The following is a 23168-nucleotide window of genomic DNA, read 5'->3' on the forward strand; positions in this document are numbered from 1 at the left end:
TCATAACTGCTAAAACTTAAGGACCCACGTAAACAGAATGGCCGTCTGAGATGAAATATTCTACTGTGCTGCAAACTTATTTCAATCGTCAAAGTGTCAATAGCCTACGGATACAAACATATTGCTGTTTAGAGATGTTTTGTTGAGGTCTCGGAATAAATTCGCTTGAAAAGAAATCCATTTTCTCCTGTGATATACACAACCGCTATTCCAGGATAATTTCAAAATGAGCTACTACATAGAATGGCTAGGTTGTATAAGCCTACGTTATATTACTAAAATGGTGATGATGATGATATTGCTGCCATCAGACCCAAAGGTGTCGTTGGAAGCGTTACGCGTTATTGTTACATTCGCCACCCCTATCTTTGTGTAAATTAATGAATTTTTGGCACTCCTTCATGTCAAATCGACGGCGCGGATTTTCGAGACACGTCAGTGTATTTCAAGAAATGCAGCCGCAGAAATCGCTTTCAAATAATAAAAATGAGGTTAATTTCAAGAAAGGTCATTTTGTTGCTGTTTATCACTGGCCTACAGTTGATATTTGCACAAGACAAATGACGGTTGCACGGTAATAGAGCTAAATTCGAACTAAAACTTGGGGGTACGCGGGGTCCATGTTGATCCAAAGGGGGTCCGCGCACATAAAAAGGTCGAGACCCACTGATGTATGCTGCATGGGGATTAAAATTAATCGGTTACTGAGTGGGAAGCGGTATTTAGTAGGGTGTATTGGGGTAAAAAGCCAATGGAGGCATTTTGCTCCACCCACGCAGCAAAATGTCAAATTGATGGACATCGATGAATGATAATTTTAAATATGATATTTGGACTCTCCAGATGATCGTGGGGAGATAACTCGCGCGCAAATTCCGAAGTCCAATCTGTTTCGACTAGTTTGGTGGATGGTATGGCATTTCGCGCTTACGGTAGGTGTTTTACCCCACTCTAATCTAAGCAAGTCACATATTATGACGAAGTAGAAGTAGCGGAAAATTAGGTTTACATGTTCAAGTATAGGCTACTTCGAAAAATTAGAAGTACTTCGTCACTCAGCAGTGTGCACCTCTGATCGTCACCCACATACACGATCCTAACCCAGCTACAAACGTAGTAATGGAGAGTATAGACTGGGAGTAACGGTAAACAAGACTGTCCGTTGATAATTTGGAATATTTTCATATCATGTTTTATTATCGAAATGTCCATCAACTGGGCGACGGATCATTCAATTGACATAATTGCGTGACACATTGGAATGTTCTATTTCAACTCAATCGTGTAGAACCCCTAAATCCAACTGATCCAACCTGTTACCTCGACCCCTAACACTAACCTAATTCAATTTCTAAACTGTTAACCTGTCATCCAAATGAAACTGACCCTACCCGAGCTTGAATTGTGTCGCTCAAATAAACACCATTGTCATTTGTCCGTCGCTACATCTAAAAGACAACGAACCCAAGACAGTCAGTAGCCACAGTGCGTGGTCGGGCACAGAATGTATTTGTCGACAGTGGCATTTTATCCAGCACAGCATTAGATATATACAGATCCATTCGGAAAGAGTATTAGCAAAGCAATTGCGAATATCACTATTCCGAAGGCGTGCGAAGCAGCTTCAGTGATCACAAGTAGCTCGAATCGCAAAAAAAAACATGATCGAAGTGATCTGAAAGGTTGCGGTGCAATCGCAAAACCAAATTACCGCTGAATTGTACGGAATGCGTGAAGCGAGATTAAAAATAAGCACAAAAAGTTACTCAGAGTTTCTCGGTGACACTAGTGCTGTGTATGCATTACCGCGAGATAACGTACATGATTATTATTTGGTGCTAAGACTAAACTTCACAGTTGCGATTAACAGTGTTAGATGATGATATAAAAACTATGAAATAAATGCAGAGCAGACACGTGAAGAAATTCTACTATCGGATCCACAGCGGGTACTACGTATGCTCATAATTAAGGCCGGACAGAACGATTCGAATCGCATATCAATTGTAATGATTCGAGTCGAAGGGTGACGGCCATAAGGTCGTAATTTACTCGATGAGCGGAGAGCACAGATCAGCTATTATCTGATTTATGTCCGTTCCTTGAAATGGGCGGCTAAATCCACTGATCAATAGACTGATAGACAAATTTCGGTTTCGTTGCGATGAGGTGCTGATCAGCTGGCCCTCAAAAAATCGAAATCGTCCGGAACCGTGCGCCAATACCTATTTACATCATTTGTATTACCGTGCACAGTTGTTACAACAAAATCCTTAACTGGACGTTATCTAGAGCTTCGGTAGGGCAGAACGAAGAATAACCGAGAAAACGAGGTTAGCTTAACTATACAACCATCCATTCCAAACCGAATATCACGGGTAAAAAAAGAACTGCATCTAACCCTGGAAGTGCAATTAACGTAAATGTGCATATAAACACGATACTGCTAAAGGCGCGTAATTAACGGGTGATTGCTTGCTACACAGTAAACGCACGCAAGCCACAATCTCGTCAACTGATCACACAATACTGCTAACAGAACGCAACTAAAATGGGTAAATAGTACACAGTAAACGTACGCAAGACACAATCTCGTCAACGGATCACGTAAATACTGCTAACGGAGCGTAATTAAAAACGGGTACTACACATAAAACGCACGCAAGACGCAATCTCGTACACGGATCACACAATACTGCTAAGGTGAATAACAGTGACACAGCACGCATGCAAGACCAACAGATCACAAAACACAGCTAACGGAGCGTAATTAAAACGGATCACCGCTAAAACGGGCGTATACACATTACTGCAGACGGCGCGTTATTAAAACGTGTGAAGACAGCACACAAAACGAACGCGAGACGCAATCTCGCCGACGTATCAAACCGCAAACGGTTGAGTGCGGTTCGTAAAAATCACAAGTCAATCCTCATCGTCGATGGCTTCGCCGGCTTTCAGCTTCGCGACCATGGACCGCAGCCTGGCCACTTCCTTGCTCTCTGCGTTTTTGGACGCGTCGTTGGTGATGAGCTTGACGCGCGACGCGTACCTGTCGCACGCGTAAGGGATTTTATTCCGTTTAAAAGGGCACCAAACGACTTTATCGTGAAGTTTGCGAACTTACGTGAGAGAAATGGCGGTCTCGTCCGCGTTGTAATCGGCGGGCGATATGTTCACGAACATCAGCGTCTTGGCATTGCCTCCGAGCGAGTCCTAGACGGATACGACGGGACACAATTAGCGACGGCGACGGGTGTTCGCGAACCACACCACAGACTGATTTATATTTCACGTCGTGAGAAATACGTCACGAGCAGACTTGGACAACTAGAAAATTGTAGCTGTTTCATTAGACTAATTTTAGCGCAATTCCGGTAAACTAATTCTAATCTAATTTGTGAAATGTCTCCATTCCCTATAGTAGTAAAGTCTCGGCCGGCGTTCACCTAGTAACCAGGCACAAACATCGTCACTGGAGAGTTTTCAAATTGAGTCGGAGATAATAAGATTCTATATTCCCCGAATAGAATTCCTATTCCGAATTAGAGCTCTAAAACCCGTAACATCGGACTCGATTCAACTGCCAAATCTTAATGCGACCAAGGCTTTAATCGGTAACCAAACTGCCGTGCGCGCCGCAGAGTGCATACCTGCATCAGCATGGTCAGTTTGTTGTTCCTGTACGGGATAAAGGACTGCTCGCTGGAAAGCGCGGATATCACGTCACCCAGGGCGGACAGGGACTTGTTGATGGAGTTGGCTTCCTGCGCGTAAAGCAACAATTAATCCAGCCCGGGTATTCCCGACAGCAGACCTCACCTTCAATTGCTGGGCGGTGGCGCCGGTCTTTCCCACTCTTTCGCTTCCCGCCAAATCCACGAGGCTGAGCTTGCCCCGCGTGACCGCGCCGGTTGTGACGTTGACGCTCTCCAAGATCACGGCCACCACCAGATGGGATCTCGAGCTCTCGGCGTTCATCTCTGAAGTTCGGGCGAGATAAGATAAAGAGATGAAAGAGAAGTGGCGCCGGTCAGCGCCGATTACGATGATGGACGGGAGAAATTACGTCGCAATCGCGTGTGCCGGGCTGCGTCAGGGACTAACGGCGATAGTTCTCAAAACTACCTAGATAACTATTGCTTAAGCGTTTTGTCGGATGGATATCGGATCCTGTTCATGGTACGCTCCGGATATTTCGCGGTGCGAAAAGCAACGCGTGAAATAAAATGATGAAATGAACAGAAAAATGATTGAATAGTTTATAATTATATGGTTCTCCCCAACCCACACGCGTAATACCGGTTGACATCAATGTTCACCCTGATTTTTCACGAGTCTGCGCGCACTCACCAACTCAATGCGCGGTCCCTTGGACAACAGTGCGTAACGACTACAAAAAAAGGTTATCACTTCGGATTTTCTGTGCGCAGAGACCGTGACAGCACTGCGCAATTACGCACGTGCGCAACTTGGAGGGAACATCGGTTGACGTAATATTTGTACCGCGAAATTCAGAGGGCTTGTGTGTCGCGTTTTGCTAGAAGTCATGGATGCTCTGGTTCGATCAATCGAAGATTTTGAACTTCCACGGAAGAAGTAAAAAATTGATACTATGATTGCTGTTGGGGCGTATGATTCGTTACACTGAAAATCTTCACTCGCTACTCCAATCGAATCCGTACAATCAATACTCGATTGGGATTCGAGCCCTAATAATGAGGGGAGAAAATACAGCCATCAGGGACCCGATTTTGGAGAGATTTCAACGAGTAACTGACAAAAATTGAAAATAATGATCTTTTTTTTATTCCTAACAATACATAACGTTTAAATACCCTTATATGTGTTGTACCCTATGCGTGATCACCTCAGTAAACATAATCCTATGCTTTAATACAGCCCCCGAATCAATACAATGCTGAGACTTTAAAATGTCAACATGATCCGCCAAATTTCTATCTAAATGTTTAGATTAAAAAATGCTAATAAGAAAATAATCCCTCAAGAGAACATGTTCTTAGCCACATTATAAATATCCGGCGGCAATATTACGATTTCAGTCTAGTCACCATTAGTAACGAATCCATGACATCGACACAAAATTGTAAGAAGGGAAACAGCGGACACGGAGAGCAGAATTTTCAAGGAAAAAATTCACCCAAAGCCAGTTAAGTTACACTGCTCAAAGAATATAATGTCGAAAGCCAATATGTATCTATGGTCGCACTTTCAGGAGAATTAGGTCACGGCCTTGCAAGGCCAATCCGTCTAATTCAAACCCATCAGATGCGCACTTTAACAGTATATCAGTGGCTGCAGAATATTTTCGTCACAACTCACAGCATATACGCCGATACCGAATCACGAATATAACTGCTGCAACACCTCGATGGCGGCAACAAAAAACACCCAAAACGTGGCACACGAAACAGAAGAACGTAACTCAGAATTATACCCTACATTTTAATCCATATTATGCTTGACAAACTAGAATAAGCACAAATTGAGTAGGGAGGTATATTGACGTATGCACGTGGGGTTCATAACAATGTTTTGCACCATGAATCACTCAGAACCGTATCTTGCGCAAAGTAACCCAGAACTACAAGCTATAGCGATTGAATACATACATTTTGAGAAGGAAAAACGCTTATTGATAATGATTAGGGCAAGTTTTTGCAGCTTTTGCAGCTTTTTTTTACAACACTTCCGGCAGCTTACAAAATACTCGGAAGTTATGTATAGTATGATGTTTTAAGCTGTTTGGAGGAATCTTATATCGCAACTTTTTGCAACCTTCCTTCATTTTTTCATGCAACCTTTTCGATTTTTCATGCAAATTTTTGCAACTGCTTTCTATTTTTCATGCGAATTTTTCAAGTTTTTTCGATTTTTTATGCAACTAACTTTTTACTGGAAATATTAGGCACTATATGTAAATAGATCGCTTGATTATTTCACTGTCGTATACAGTTGAGGTCCTCTCTGATTTGACGTACATACAGGCTAGACCGCCGGAAATTCTATTTTCACTGGGTCAATTTTTTCAGGCTATTGCTTTTGTTGAAGTCGCTAACACTGGGTTTTGCTACAGTGCCTTGGATACGGAACGATTCGAGTATCTCATACCCCAATAATTTCAAGGAACTTGTCCATAAATGCAACTTTTCAGTGCAACCTTTGTGAAAAATAAATGCAACTTTCCACGGATTTGACTGCAACAAAAACTTTTCCTAATAATGATGATTGGCTCCAACCGTGCAATACCTTCAATTGAAACACAAAAATGTGGAAATGCACACAATAACGGAAGACATCAGACTGAACCAAGCGCAACTGCACACGAATCGTTTTCATTTATCCATGATTAGAAATTCCCGGTCAATAAAGCCCAGCATCGCCACTCTGCAATTTACTTACTGGTAGACGCCACATGACGACTTTCACTTCCTTTCTGGAAGAGATCGTAGAGTTCCTCCGCGGTGGCCGCCTTTTTGATCACAGATCCTTGAACGTACACCATGCCCTTTTTGTCCTGCCGAAAAGTTGTCCAGTTGCGTGTTCATCGGGAATGGTCAAATCGAATCACCGATTCCATTAGAGTCGGGTATATCGAATGTGATTCGGGTCGGTTAGTGACAGAAGATTTTTTCGAGCACCGCAATTACACGTCACTTTCCATTGAGATTCATATTTTATCAACGAGAATTACTGTTTCGATGCTTCTTTCACACCGTGGAAGCATATCCGTAATTTGAGTCGTTTTCTTTGTGGTAATGTCGTGATAATGAGTGCTGCCCGAACATTTGCTTGACTCGCAGGGCTGGGCAAAACCGAGTACCTGAGTGATTCGATTCTGAATCACGTAAAACGCTTCGAGTCGAGTCGAGTATTCGAGTATCACTCATTATGACGTCACAACAGAATATAATCTGTCAAAGTTGAAAAATGTACCTTTTATCCCACCACAAAGAATATAATACCTGTTATCCGTCACATTAAAGATACTTTGGTATTTTTTCGACCATACCGATTTCATTGCTCTTGTTGACAATGTTGTTGGATGATGATGATTTTGAAAATGTGTTATTTCCAGTCACGTTCGTAGCTTTGTACTATGTCTCGTAGGCTGCGACACGGCCAATTAAGGTTTCAAGGCTTCCTCAGTGGAAAATGGTATCAAAATTAAAATTCTCGATAGTAAATTAACTTTTAGTTGTGAGGAGCGCATAATTTCAGTACTCGAAAAACTCATCTTTAACTACTCAACTCGAATCATTACAATTAATACTCGATTCAGATTCGAGTACTCGAATCATTGTGCCCAGCCCTAGACTCGACGTCTCATACTCTCAGAGCTACCATATACGCGCTGTGCGCAATGGGCAGTGGATAGTGGACACGCCCATCACGCGCCTCAGCATTAACTCGCCGAATGCAGCCCGACTGTCGCGTAATGGACGCAGGAGAAATACAGGTCTCGGTCTGATACGCGCTGGATTCGTGTATCGCCCGGAAAGAATTACTACGAAATTACGGTTACGCAACAGCATCGTACCATAAGAATCATGGTGTTGGCGTGTGTTGCATTCGAGATTAAACCGATTGCGATCTCTAAATAGTTTTAAAACGTTGCGATTTGAGAAGTAATACTGTCAATAAGCTTTGTGCTGTTCTGTATACTACGCGGCCCAGTTTACTTGAAAATGTCGCCATTTCGCGCGAGTCGCATCAAGTGCGGCCAGTTTACTAATCTCGCGACTCAGCTGCTTTTGGGCTACTTCGTTTTTGAGACATGTCGATCGCTGGCAACCCTGATTATAAATGGTTACCAGCAAAATCTTAAGTTAACAAACACAGTCTCGATACGAAATCCCTACGCTCCATCGGCGAAACGTTATTCAACTGTCATTAATTTTTCATCATCTTCAGTTCAGAATGCCAATTTCTGCAGACTAATCGCGTTCGGATCTCCGTAGAGCCAGCGGTGCTCACGAGACATGTAACGGGGTGCTGATAAGAGAGCCGAGCGGTCTATTATCTTGAACAATGTCGCGGTTCATTCTACACATCCGACAAGCTCGTAGTTGAATAGATTTCGTAAGATTGGTATTTATCAAGTTTTCGGTGTCAACAAATAAAGTTGCGCGAATGTGTTTTACAGAACATGCCCTTCAGCATAATCACCGGAAAGGGTAATGATACGCTGTGAATTGCCAGGACGACAATCAAGCGTCGACTGAAGTTTTTTCACAAGTTTCTAAGTCGTATTTTCCATGGACCCAAGGTTTGCTTGATAATGGAGAACCTTTACATTAGCAGATTTGCGGACATTCATATTCGACATATTGGATTTCCCCGTTACAGGAGATTTCCGGCTTGTCGGTGAAAAGGTTTGATTTAACTTTTATGTGGAGCTCAGATCGCTGGGTCATGTAAATTCACATGCAGTGTTGTAGTGGGGCAGCATAGCAAACCTATTGTGCATTTTGTGATACAAGCACCAAATTTGGCACACATGTATATTAACATGCTGCGAAGATTTTCCGATATTGAGCCACTCGGAATTCTCTCTTCATGTCCGCCATATTGGATTTCAAAATGGCCGCCATTTGAAATCTACATTTGCGATTATGTCTGGGTCAAATGCTACTATTGACTTCATTTTGGTGTCAAAATGTATGTTTTGTGGGTCAAGGAATCCAATGGTACCAATTTCACAATCCAATGCTCAAACCAATGCACAGTTCTAATGCACTAATCTAAATCAAATGCACAAATCTAAACGTTTAACGCACAAATCTAAATCAAATGCACAAATCTAAAATTATAATATGCAAATCTAAATCAAATGCAATGCACAAACCTAATCCAATGCACAATCCAATGGTACGAATTCCAACTTAATGTTATCTTTCATTGTCTGTTGTATAATTGTAATTACAACTTATCTAGGAAATATTTGATTGAACACGATACTTTGAAAAGAATGATTTTATGCAAGCATGTCAAATGGGTGTAAAAGTCTGTAAATGTCTTAGGTACAATTCTGACATGCTACATGGTCTAAAATCTGAGGCTAGGTGTATACTGACATTCTACAATGGTCTGGTATGATAGGTATCTGAGGCTAGGTATACACCGGTACTGAGGATACGCGTACATAAACAGTGTCATGTTAACAAGTTCAGCACTGCCACAAGTACATGTATGTTGTGGACTCATCGTCTTGTGCAGTCCCCGTCACACACACAGAGGGCTGTGCACTGAAGGCCAGCCTTCTTGCATTTGCAGCGCTTCACACACCCTTTCTGGCACTTGCAGGAAATCAGCTCAATGCAGCTGTGAGCTGTCTCAGGTAGCCTGGTCCAGTATGGTGTGTACTGTCCTCCAGTCATTGACCAACCCCAGTTGGTTGGTGGAGGGAGCTCAGGTGCTGGCAGCAATATCTGACCCCACACATATCCACCTTGATACACTGCCCTCTTGACATGTTCCTCTAAAGCTGCCTTCGTTGGAGGGATCAGCTGCACATCATTCTTCCTTGCAAAGACTTTCCTCCTGGCCGTGTCAATGTCCGTGCATTTGCTGGTTCGATCATACAACAAGATCACAAACCTCTCGATGATGCACATTGCATCATTTGGTATGTCACGTGGTGCGGAGGACAGCAGCAGCAGCGCCTCAGTGAGTTCTGGCAGTACCGTCCAGACTGCCCACGCAGTCTTCTTGCCATGTCTGGCAAAACTAGACACAGTGTCGCATCCAGTTAGAGCGTGGAACATTGGCAGTGCACGAGCCTTTTCTGGTCCCAGTCCAGCTGCAATTTCGTGTGCTGCTAGGTATCGGAATCTTTGGCCTGTTCCGAATGCCAGCCACAGTTCTTCTGGTTGCAACTCCTGTACCACGGACTCTGCCAGTACCACAACATCGGTGTCTACAGTCCGGATGACTATTGAGTGGTGTCCATGCTTGGCTGCATGAGATGCATGCAGCAACATCCGACTTGCGTGTAGGAGCACGCAACATCATCCCGATGTATGTTGGAAGTGGGGTCTCCTGTGCAACACTGTGCCGGACACAAGTGGATGATGTGGTGCCACGTGTTCGCTTGTGCTTTACGCTGTTGAACTTCAGTATCTGGGCTGTGGTAATTGCTGCAGGGTTAGTGTCTGTCATCTGGTCTTTGATGCTGGATCCCTCTAGGATCATGCTGACTAGGGCAAGCAGCAACGGTGGTACTGATTTTTCTTGACATCCTCCGAGGAATCCTGTGAAGGGCTTAGCTTCTCCAAACATTTCACGGCGAACAATGTGTGCAGCACGGGCAAGATGGACTGCATCACTGTCACTGTCCAGCTCGAAGGCTTTGTCAATAGCAGAACCGAGATCTTTTTCAAATGCCATCAGGATGTCTCTCCCCTTGGAGTATGTCCGCAAGTCAGGAAAGTGAGATAGCAGTCTCTGTTTCAGTCGTGTGGAGTGAACTCTCGTGTCGAGCTGCACTCCAAGCTGTTCCATTCTGTACTGATAGAGGTGGACAAGATCGGCCAATCTGAATACTGTTGCCGTCTCCTCATCTTGTCTGGTTTCTTCAATGTAAAGTGCGAGTTCAGCGAAGACAACTGCCGGCATTGCTTGCTCTTGGCCTGAGTCCTGTGGTAATGTTGACTGGACCTTTCTTGTGCGGTTATAAAGTCCTATCAAGCACTGTGGGTGATACTGGGCGTCCAACGCTACCATGTCCCCACCACTGAGCCGGCCAAGTAGTTCTGTATCACCAACAAGGGTACGCACCCGTCTGTCCATTTGGAATGTTGCAGTTTTTCGAAGACTGTTAGCCCCAGCAGGTTGTGCACAGAAGAAACAAGTTTCTGGGACCTTTTCTGTAACCGATGAACGAGAATGTCCCCTGGTGCGTTTGCATACAGATTGTTCCTCGTCGCTTTGACCTTCTTTCTTGAGTGCTCGTTTTTGTGCCCTCTGCAGTTTGGTGTTGTTGTACTGGAGCCTGAACGTGTGGTGATATTGTGCACCGTGTGCAACTATCGCAGCTTCAATGCCATGACCATCATCGAGTCGTTTCAACTGAAATGATCCTGGAAGCTCTCCAAGTTCACTGAATTTGATCAAGTTCTCTGCGAGTGAACTGTACCCACTACCAATGTCTTTTCTCTTTGATTGGTCGGGTTTGGTCAGTGTCTCCGCCTTGTCCTTCTGACATATGAGGCATAAACTCCAGTCAGTTGTGGTGAGGTGCCGTGATGTTGATGGTGAAGTGGAGCTATAGTCTGAACCTCTTGGGCATAGTAGAACTGTCTTCAGATTAATATCAGCTAGCACCGTCAGTTTACAGACATGCATGCATCACTATGAACCTGGAATGACACAAAGTAACATTTCTGTTATCGTCACTGCACTACAGCTACCACTTCAACAACTACTCTATACCACCACCACCACCAGAATCGAGTCATTAGACCAGGGGTTCTCAACTTCCCTTGTACAACGGGCCGCATTTTAACAGCAGAAGACGCTGCGGGCCGCAGAACAATATTAACATATATTTGTGGGCGAATGTTAAATTTAGGCTACTGTAGCCTATATTTACCAGTCGTATACGGGGATTTAGTACGTTTTGTGCATTATAATGAACAGAATTCGTAGGTTTGCAGCTGCTGCTTCTTGTGAGACGATGTATCTTCTAGCGGCACAAGTAAATCCCTTCATGGAGCTTGCATTGCATTCGTTGCTATGTCGGTATTTGCAACTTCCAACCATTCCACCAGAGAACCGAACTCTCTGTTTCAATGCGTGAGCGAGCAAGTATAAAATTACGGTAACTTTTGCGTTACGGAGGGCATTAGCACATTCAGCTGTGAGTGATATGAGAAGTCTCGTGTTCCGGGTCATTTCCGAGCAAACCAATCAACAACCATGTTCCTTTCTTTCAATACCTGGGGCCCGGCAGCAATAGTTACAGAACTCAGCTTTGTCAAGTTGATATTTTTTGCTGGTCCCCTCCCCGCGTTTACCCAGCCAGGATTTCCTCTACATCAGTGGTTCTCAACCTGGGGGCCGTGAAAGCATTGAAGGGGGCGCGAAGAAGCGGTCAACTGAAAAAATTTTCGCGCTCCGCGCGATTTGCGTCCAGTTCACGCGTGTTTCTCTATATACAGACCTAATTTCATATTTTTAATTCTCTCATCAACACTCATAACCGTCCATGCCATCAAACAATCTGTAGGGGTTGCTAGCATCCCGGTTGGATTTTGTGATATGACGATAAGGGTGGGGGGGCGCGAAATGTTTCACTATCAAAAAGGAGGGTATGACTAAAAAAAGTTGAGAACCACTGCTCTACATACATGTCCACTCTGATGAATTTCAACCAGATAATTAGTTATGCAATGTCGGTGGATTCGACCAAGGCGGGGTTGAAGTAGTCTGTGCGGCAACCTTTTAAGACACACCCCTCTTTTTGATAGGGAAAAATTTCGTTTGCTTGATCGCAGCTTCGCGCCCCCTTCAGATGTGTTCAGGCCCCCGGAAGCGCGCCCCCACTTTGAGAACCACTGCTTTCAATAATGAATTATGAAACGAAACAGAGAGGATGCAATAAAAGAGCCAAGTATCTAAATCTATTTATAACAATACCGTTTCAGTAAATTGCGTTTATGCTGAAAGATGTCGCGGGCCACAAAATACTCGTCTGCGGGCCGCATGCGGCCCGCGGGCCGCGGGTTGAGAACCCCTGCATTAGACTATAATAACGACAAATGTAGATCGATAAGTGGCCATGTAATGTGAAGTCGCCATTTTCAAATCCAATATGGCGGCACATTGGTAAAAATACGCATTGCAGATTGTTACCATTGGATTCCTTGACCCAAAAAACATACATTTAGATACCAAAATAAAGTCTATAGCAGCATTAGGCCCAGAGATAATCGCAAATGTAGATTTCAAATGGCGGCCATTTTGAAATCCAATATGGCGGACATGAAGAGAGAATTCCGAGTGGCTCAATATCTGAAAATGTTTGCAACATGTTAATATACATGTGTGCCAAATTTGGTGCTTGTATCACAAAATGCACAATCCTTTTGAATATTTGGGCTAAACCGCCCCACTATGTATGTATACAACAAATCGATTTCAGACATATGCAACATGCAACTTTTAGCCCTCTTCTCTCTCGCTGATATGCCAAATTTGATTCAAATATATGTATGTGGCGTGTGCGTTGACGAATAGCCGTATATCGTGCTTGCACGCGTTGTTCAAGTGCGATTAGCCCCAATATTGATACATGCTTGTATAAACCAGTTTATCAATCTACTGAAGTAAACGGATATGAAGTCAGAAATATATCTTTGCTCGATCTAGGCTAGTGCTTAAATCGACTCGGAGCTAAGCTTATGAAAGAATTATCACCACGAGACGGAGACGAAAACAATATAGACAGGAGAATCAAGTTCTATGATCCGTTTCACCAGCGATTCAATGATTCAATAGCCGCTTGCAATTAAATACACTTGACCCCGAAAGTAAAGGCATGTCGTCTTTGCTCGAAGTTCAAAATATTATAGCATGCTTACCTTCTTGATATCCAGTTTCGCGTCTTTAGAACCCTTGGGCGCAAGCAGGTCGACGAGATTTTCATTGTATAATTCCAGCATATAGCACGACACCTACAGCGTAACAGACAAGCTGAAATCTGACGCCGTTCGCTGGTTAACAGTTTCTATCTGCACACGACGATGCGGGTTTTGAAACGGGATATGGCAACGGGATATTTTCTCATTCATCACACATAATTGATCGCACGAATTTACACACCATAACATAGGCCTGTCCGTCTATGTGATATAAGTGGCGTATTCCTATGAGCCCTATACTTTAGCTGCGGTGCGATGTTGGTCCTGCGTTATGCTTTGCGCGGATTATTAGAGACTGAAAACGCGGCGTAGGAATTTTTCAATCAAAATTCGGGTGTCACTGGAAACCGGGGACTTGTGAGTCAGAAGCTATACAACGGTGCGATCACAAATATTTGAACTATACTTTTTGTGAACTACTCTCCATGCAACCTACATACAACGGTTTCGTATTGGCGTTTTCGACTATATGAGAACTCATTGTCCGCCAAAACTCGATGGCATTTTTGCATTCAACCAGGATTGCTACGCGGGCCGGATGAAATCGTCTGACGGGTTGTTTGTTTGAACTAACCTCAACTTCAACTAGACAAGTGACAAATACAATAAAATCCCTAAAATATCCATGCCCGAGTTTGGACATGAATATTTGAGACAAAATTATCTCAGAACCCTGAAATTTGCTTTTAACGTTTATAATACTTGTTATTTGTCACCAAATTGTATTGAAGTCAATCAATGAAACTACTGGAAAGCCTACGTGCGGCCAGCGGCTTCACCTATAGTTATCATATCCGGCATGACTGGTCAAAAAGGTAGCGTGCCTCAGGGGCGAACGGTACGTTGCACTTAAAAACGGTGACACTTAACGTAGTGGGGCGGTTTAGCCCAAATATTCAAAAGGATTGTGCATTTTGTGATACAAGCACCAAATTTGGCACACATGTATATTAACATGTTGCAAACATTTTCAGATATTGAGCCACTCGGAATTCTCTCTTCATGTCCGCCATATTGGATTTCAAAATGGCCGCCATTTGAAATCTACATTTGCGATTATCTCTGGGCCTAATGCTGCTATAGACTTTATTTTGGTATCTAAATGTATGTTTTTTGGGTCAAGGAATCCAATGGTAACAATCTGCAATGCGTATTTTTACCAATGTGCCGCCATATTGGATTTGAAAATGGCGACTTCACATTACATGGCCACTTATCGATCTACATTTGTCGTTATTATAGTCTAATGCAGGGGTTCTCAACCCGCGGCCCGCGGGCCGCATGCGGCCCGCAGACGAGTATTTTGTGGCCCGCGACATCTTTCAGCATAAACGCAATTTACTGAAACGGTATTGTTATAAATAGATTTAGATACTTGGCTCTTTTATTGCATCCTCTCTGTTTCGTTTCATAATTCATTATTGAAAGCAGTGGTTCTCAAAGTGGGGGCGCGCTTCCGGGGGCCTGAACACATCTGAAGGGGGCGCGAAGCTGCGATCAAGCAAACGAAATTTTTCCCTATCAAAAAGAGGGGTGTGTCTTAAAAGGTTGCCGCACAGACTACTTCAACCCCGCCTTGGTCGAATCCACCGACATTGCATAACTAATTATCTGGTTGAAATTCATCAGAGTGGACATGTATGTAGAGCAGTGGTTCTCAACTTTTTTTAGTCATACCCTCCTTTTTGATAGTGAAACATTTCGCGCCCCCCCACCCTTATCGTCATATCACAAAATCCAACCGGGATGCTAGCAACCCCTACAGATTGTTTGATGGCATGGACGGTTATGAGTGTTGATGAGAGAATTAAAAATATGAAATTAGGTCTGTATATAGAGAAACACGCGTGAACTGGACGCAAATCGCGCGGAGCGCGAAAATTTTTTCAGTTGACCGCTTCTTCGCGCCCCCTTCAATGCTTTCACGGCCCCCAGGTTGAGAACCACTGATGTAGAGGAAATCCTGGCTGGGTAAACGCGGGGAGGGGACCAGCAAAAAATATCAACTTGACAAAGCTGAGTTCTGTAACTATTGCTGCCGGGCCCCAGGTATTGAAAGAAAGGAACATGGTTGTTGATTGGTTTGCTCGGAAATGACCCGGAACACGAGACTTCTCATATCACTCACAGCTGAATGTGCTAATGCCCTCCGTAACGCAAAAGTTACCGTAATTTTATACTTGCTCGCTCACGCATTGAAACAGAGAGTTCGGTTCTCTGGTGGAATGGTTGGAAGTTGCAAATACCGACATAGCAACGAATGCAATGCAAGCTCCATGAAGGGATTTACTTGTGCCGCTAGAAGATACATCGTCTCACAAGAAGCAGCAGCTGCAAACCTACGAATTCTGTTCATTATAATGCACAAAACGTACTAAATCCCCGTATACGACTGGTAAATATAGGCTACAGTAGCCTAAATTTAACATTCGCCCACAAATATATGTTAATATTGTTCTGCGGCCCGCAGCGTCTTCTGCTGTTAAAATGCGGCCCGTTGTACAAGGGAAGTTGAGAACCCCTGGTCTAATGACTCGATTCTGGTGGTGGTGGTGGTATAGAGTAGTTGTTGAAGTGGTAGCTGTAGTGCAGTGACGATAACAGAAATGTTACTTTGTGTCATTCCAGGTTCATAGTGATGCATGCATGTCTGTAAACTGACGGTGCTAGCTGATATTAATCTGAAGACAGTTCTACTATGCCCAAGAGGTTCAGACTATAGCTCCACTTCACCATCAACATCACGGCACCTCACCACAACTGACTGGAGTTTATGCCTCATATGTCAGAAGGACAAGGCGGAGACACTGACCAAACCCGACCAATCAAAGAGAAAAGACATTGGTAGTGGGTACAGTTCACTCGCAGAGAACTTGATCAAATTCAGTGAACTTGGAGAGCTTCCAGGATCATTTCAGTTGAAACGACTCGATGATGGTCATGGCATTGAAGCTGCGATAGTTGCACACGGTGCACAATATCACCACACGTTCAGGCTCCAGTACAACAACACCAAACTGCAGAGGGCACAAAAACGAGCACTCAAGAAAGAAGGTCAAAGCGACGAGGAACAATCTGTATGCAAACGCACCAGGGGACATTCTCGTTCATCGGTTACAGAAAAGGTCCCAGAAACTTGTTTCTTCTGTGCACAACCTGCTGGGGCTAACAGTCTTCGAAAAACTGCAACATTCCAAATGGACAGACGGGTGCGTACCCTTGTTGGTGATACAGAACTACTTGGCCGGCTCAGTGGTGGGGACATGGTAGCGTTGGACGCCCAGTATCACCCACAGTGCTTGATAGGACTTTATAACCGCACAAGAAAGGTCCAGTCAACATTACCACAGGACTCAGGCCAAGAGCAAGCAATGCCGGCAGTTGTCTTCGCTGAACTCGCACTTTACATTGAAGAAACCAGACAAGATGAGGAGACGGCAACAGTATTCAGATTGGCCGATCTTGTCCACCTCTATCAGTACAGAATGGAACAGCTTGGAGTGCAGCTCGACACGAGAGTTCACTCCACACGACTGAAACAGAGACTGCTATCTCACTTTCCTGACTTGCGGACATACTCCAAGGGGAGAGACATCCTGATGGCATTTGAAAAAGATCTCGGTTCTGCTATTGACAAAGCCTTCGAGCTGGACAGTGACAGTGATGCAGTCCATCTTGCCCGTGCTGCACACATTGTTCGCCGTGAAATGTTTGGAGAAGCTAAGCCCTTCACAGGATTCCTCGGAGGATGTCAAGAAAAATCAGTACCACCGTTGCTGCTTGCCCTAGTCAGCATGATCCTAGAGGGATCCAGCATCAAAGACCAGATGACAGACACTAACCCTGCAGCAATTACCACAGCCCAGATACTGAAGTTCAACAGCGTAAAGCACAAGCGAACACGTGGCACCACATCATCCACTTGTGTCCGGCACAGTGTTGCACAGGAGACCCCACTTCCAACATACATCGGGATGATGTTGCGTGCTCCTACACGCAAGTCGGATGTTGCTGCATGCATCTCATGCAGCCAAGCATGGACACCACTCAATAGTCATCCGGACTGTAGACACCGATGTTGTGGTACTGGCAGAGTCCGTGGTACAGGAGTTGCAACCAGAAGAACTGTGGCTGGCATTCGGAACAGGCCAAAGATTCCGATACCTAGCAGCACACGAAATTGCAGCTGGACTGGGACCAGAAAAGGCTCGTGCACTGCCAATGTTCCACGCTCTAACTGGATGCGACACTGTGTCTAGTTTTGCCAGACATGGCAAGAAGACTGCGTGGGCAGTCTGGACGGTACTGCCAGAACTCACTGAGGCGCTGCTGCTGCTGTCCTCCGCACCACGTGACATACCAAATGATGCAATGTGCATCATCGAGAGGTTTGTGATCTTGTTGTATGATCGAACCAGCAAATGCACGGACATTGACACGGCCAGGAGGAAAGTCTTTGCAAGGAAGAATGATGTGCAGCTGATCCCTCCAACGAAGGCAGCTTTAGAGGAACATGTCAAGAGGGCAGTGTATCAAGGTGGATATGTGTGGGGTCAGATATTGCTGCCAGCACCTGAGCTCCCTCCACCAACCAACTGGGGTTGGTCAATGACTGGAGGACAGTACACACCATACTGGACCAGGCTACCTGAGACAGCTCACAGCTGCATTGAGCTGATTTCCTGCAAGTGCCAGAAAGGGTGTGTGAAGCGCTGCAAATGCAAGAAGGCTGGCCTTCAGTGCACAGCCCTCTGTGTGTGTGACGGGGACTGCACAAGACGATGAGTCCACAACATACATGTACTTGTGGCAGTGCTGAACTTGTTAACATGACACTGTTTATGTACGCGTATCCTCAGTACCGGTGTATACCTAGCCTCAGATACCTATCATACCAGACCATTGTAGAATGTCAGTATACACCTAGCCTCAGATTTTAGACCATGTAGCATGTCAGAATTGTACCTAAGACATTTACAGACTTTTACACCCATTTGACATGCTTGCATAAAATCATTCTTTTCAAAGTATCGTGTTCAATCAAATATTTCCTAGATAAGTTGTAATTACAATTATACAACAGACAATGAAAGATAACATTAAGTTGGAATTCGTACCATTGGATTGTGCATTGGATTAGGTTTGTGCATTGCATTTGATTTAGATTTGCATATTATAATTTTAGATTTGTGCATTTGATTTAGATTTGTGCGTTAAACGTTTAGATTTGTGCATTTGATTTAGATTAGTGCATTAGAACTGTGCATTGGTTTGAGCATTGGATTGTGAAATTGGTACCATTGGATTCCTTGACCCACAAAACATACATTTTGACACCAAAATGAAGTCAATAGTAGCATTTGACCCAGACATAATCGCAAATGTAGATTTCAAATGGCGGCCATTTTGAAATCCAATATGGCGGACATGAAGAGAGAATTCCGAGTGGCTCAATATCGGAAAATCTTCGCAGCATGTTAATATACATGTGTGCCAAATTTGGTGCTTGTATCACAAAATGCACAATAGGTTTGCTATGCTGCCCCACTAACGGAAGTAAGTCTCCAGAACAAATAGAACAACGCGCCCGGCAATTGAGACGCTTTGGCTTCCGGAGATGATAGCGAAAAAAGGAGTCCTAGCTGTAGCTGGAATCGCATCGAGAAGCGCAATTTTTCGTCGTGAGATTTCGCCGAATTACACGCATCAAAATTGACCAAATCGCACATACCGAAACAGTATAATTACAGGGGCCCGATTTGACCGACCGCGGTACAATGGAACACGAATACGACATGGCTTCCGCTTCTAAGTTTAGAAATGTTCGGCGCCCGTCCGTAGCATTCATTCGCATTCGTTATAGGCTGCGCGTGACAATTTTCGGATATTATTACAGTGGAGGGTATGACTCCGATCGGTTTCGATTGCGCCCAGATTTTCGTACGTTGCAATATCGCCCAGTATGCTAATAGGTGTGTTGTAACATAGCGTTGATAGCTGCGATGTCCGGTATGGCGAAATCGACATGTTGAATTCAGCACTTGGTGACTTAGGCATTAGAAATGTATCTGCCGGTGCGAGCAGGAACAAACAAAAACAGCACACTACACTACAATGACTACACGTTGGTATGCCGGTGTTTTATCTCAGCTGTCAAAACATTGTCGGCCATTCCTAAATACGGTGCATTGAACCATAGAAAATTCAAGATGGAATCAGTTTTTCCGTCGAATTCACCAACGAAAATGCCTAAAATCTCATCTCCAGCAAATATAGCACTAGGAATTTCCATCCAAGGGGATCTGACTATTATCCAGTAATGGTCAAAGGATAGTCAGCGTTGGTACTCAAATATAACGTCATGAATTCCACCTCCAGTCAAGTGGCAGTAGCGATTTACAAAACATGTCGAAACGAATTCATGCAGAAGTACAAAACTAGGATCAGAGAAGCACTCCAGCTAAGTCGATGTTGGCGAGGGGTCGCATTCTTTCAGCAGGTAATCTTTACTGGCTCCCTTACGCTACTCGCTTACTTCAAATTTCAGCTTCCCTTCGTTTTCTTGTATCAGATCGAAAATCCGGTTGAAAGCTCTGGGCGCGATACCCTGCTGCGTGGGCCCGCCGCCTATCATGGTGTACGTCTTGCCGGATCCGGTTTGACCGTAAGCGAAGATACAGACATTGTATCCATCAACGGCCGACTGCACCAGGCTGAAAGTAGACTCGAAAGTAGGAGCCAATCCAAATGCTAATTCCGCATTGTCTATACGAAACAGCGATGCATCGTGTGACAGAAACATATGATTGTAATTCAGTCGGTGCAGGCCCTTATTCACAGACCCCCCCCCCCCCCCCCACACACACACAGTGACACACTTTAAACTGGTAGCGAACAGCGGTATAGATAGGTATATATTAGGGATGCTGTGCACCTCTGAAAGGTTCCGGTTCGCGTGAATGCAAACCTTTTTGAAAGGCTCTGTGTGAACGCGAACGTGAACCTCATGACGTCACGTGACGTCATATTGCTAATTCCAACCCTACATTTCAGTGAAGTGATAGCCTTTATTAATGTACACGATATCAAGTGACGACTCGGGCCACATAATGCCATAATGCTGAAGTACATATTGACGTTTTGAACGTCGCTAAATTTATCAACTGGGGCAATCAAATGATAAAATAATCCCATAAAATCAATGTCTTCCGTTGCTTTGCCAACAATTTCGACGAAGACTTGCGAGGGAATATAAGCTTATACGCCTTAACGGTCTAGGCCAGACCGGGCAAATGTATTCGGCGTCCGAGTATTGCTACGTTGATATTGAGCTGAGTGGAAAACGGGTTTCTATACTTGCTGCCGATAGTTCTTCTTTAACAAGTTATACAGTATAGTAGCCACAACCCCAATCGCACAGATGTGGTTTTTGTACAATAAACATATGAAATCAAGATTGACTCCGAACGATAGCTAGATTTTTGTTTTACATCAGAAAACGAAATCAACTTCATTGATTGGTAGAATAAGATTCATTCGCTGACTATAGTCAGGTATACCTACATGTAGTGTATTTCGCTCTTGCTGTTGTGTGATTGCAGGACAAGCTCACAGCAGAGACTCATTAAATATTATATAAACTTTTGTAACAAAGCAAGTAAAATTTTTGAGATTGTCAAGGTGCATGCTTCTTTAGTGTTGATTTTTCTGCCAGCGCCATGCATATGGTGACCCGCAGTTGAAGTGCAATAAATTTCAACCAAAGATGTTACAATGAGGTGAAAATTGTAATATATGAAAAAGATTCACAGTGTAGAACCTACCAAGGTTCGTTTGTGAATGTGAACCTCTAAATCTTTGAGGTTCACACACAGAACGTAAACGTGAACCTCACCGTTCACACCGTCCCTAGTATATATCCTGTAACAATATTCTATGTCCATGGGATAATGTAGTTGTGCCGACATAATCTCAAGTGAATATGTAAGACCCGAACGGTTAGTATATGAGTGATAGGATCCCGAGTCGAGCATTCAAGTATCGCTCATTACGACGCCATAATAGCATCGATGAAGCGGACAGTGCAAATATGTTCCTTTTATGCGACCACGAAGAAAATGATGTCAGTTATACCGTAGCATCAGGAATACTTGGTCTTTTTTCGACCGCACATATTTCATGGCAGCTTGTGACACTTCTGCTACGTTGTGCTGCGTTTTAGATGGTGCGATGCGACTAATTGCGGTTTCAGGCTCATACGTTGGGAAGAAAATAGATATCGAAACCATAATTCTCGTCGTGTCGTCGATAATAATACATCTCTCAGTATAATATCAGTAGTCGAACATATCGTCTCCCACTACAGCAATCGAATCATTAAAATCAACACCCGCTTCGATCCCAAGAATCATTGTCTCCAGCCCTCAGACAACCCAAAGCACATTAAAATCCGCATGCAAGTCAAGTGCACTCACTTGAAAGTGTCTTCAAACACTTGTTCCTGCGTGCTGTCACTCGTGAAAACTTGATCAAATTGAAACTCTTTCAAGTTACCTCGTGCTTCAACCTGTCACGCAACAACGCACAGACTGTTACGTAGTATCTCGCGTGATCCAATCACAGACGAGAGTTACCTGCACGGTGTATTCGTCTGGAGCCTTCACGACGGGCTTGTTATTGTTCGCGATTTCGGTTTTGCTCAGCGGTCGATAGCGACAGAACACGCGAATCTTTCCTGCGTAATGGTAAGCGTTGCTTTGTGGCGACATTGCTCAGTATACTTTACAATGCTATTATGAATGATATTTCGAATGGAAAATTTGATCATCATGCCGGTAGCTGGGCTTCAATCAGTAGCGAACAATCAGTGCATATATTGGATTGGGCGCATTATAGTCGACGCCAGGAAGCAGTGAGCAAGGCGTTTCTCCCGTTCCCGAGACACAGCTATGCAGCCGTTGAGAAATTGAACAAATTATGTAACGCTGAATAGGAAACCGCATTTTCAGTCGGCAATACAAAGTATGAGAAGAGACAGTAACGTTATGTTATGCAACTATGCAAATTATCTGTGAAATATAACGATGACGACTCCATAGCTTTTGTTTTGTGCTCGATATTTATATCGAATAATCGGTATTTCATTTATAACGGCAGTAGCATGTTTCGTAGTGTCTGTGTTTTTTTCTGCACTCGTCCTACCCTGCGTCGCTGTATTTTCAAAAATCACGTTGGACGCATGAAGAGCGAATGGAAAGAGCAAGGTAAAGCGTCCAAAAACGGGCACCAGACCGAGGTGGATGTAAGATTGAGAGACCGCACTTGGTCGTTTCGACAACATCTTATCTGTTCATCACATCGCATTGTGACTTGCGGAGCGCCGATCCGTTCAAACGGTTTGATCCAATCGAAATTGGCATACGGATTTTGCACTATGGGGGCCACCCTTGGGTTTAATTGAGCGATACAATTTAATCGATGTATCTCCGATTTTGTTTCATTTTA

General features: G+C 44.0%; 2 protein-coding genes across 2 annotated transcripts in view; both read right to left on the bottom strand.

Moving 5' to 3' along the window:
* The window catches only part of LOC145448523 (sorting nexin-2-like), a 60453-nt gene that overhangs the window by 28843 nt on the left and 8442 nt on the right, over positions 1-23168 (bottom strand). The gene's annotated exons all lie outside the window — the stretch shown is intronic.
* The window catches only part of LOC145448519 (uncharacterized), a 58922-nt gene continuing 37226 nt past the window's right edge, over positions 1473-23168 (bottom strand). Inside the window, exons 23-31 of the mRNA XM_080326926.1 lie at positions 22298-22398; positions 22139-22230; positions 20200-20377; positions 13605-13697; positions 6424-6538; positions 3823-3983; positions 3654-3767; positions 3128-3216; positions 1473-3052 (exon numbers count right to left, since the gene is read on the bottom strand). Coding sequence (XP_080183052.1) covers positions 2926-3052; positions 3128-3216; positions 3654-3767; positions 3823-3983; positions 6424-6538; positions 13605-13697; positions 20200-20377; positions 22139-22230; positions 22298-22398 — 1070 coding nt within the window. The 3' untranslated portion in view covers positions 1473-2925. The remainder of the gene's footprint in view (positions 3053-3127; positions 3217-3653; positions 3768-3822; positions 3984-6423; positions 6539-13604; positions 13698-20199; positions 20378-22138; positions 22231-22297; positions 22399-23168) is intronic.

Source organism: Botryllus schlosseri, chromosome 10 (genome assembly GCF_051294905.1).
Source record: "Botryllus schlosseri isolate E-star chromosome 10, Bs_hap1, whole genome shotgun sequence".
NCBI classification, from domain to species: Eukaryota; Metazoa; Chordata; class Ascidiacea; order Stolidobranchia; family Styelidae; genus Botryllus; species Botryllus schlosseri.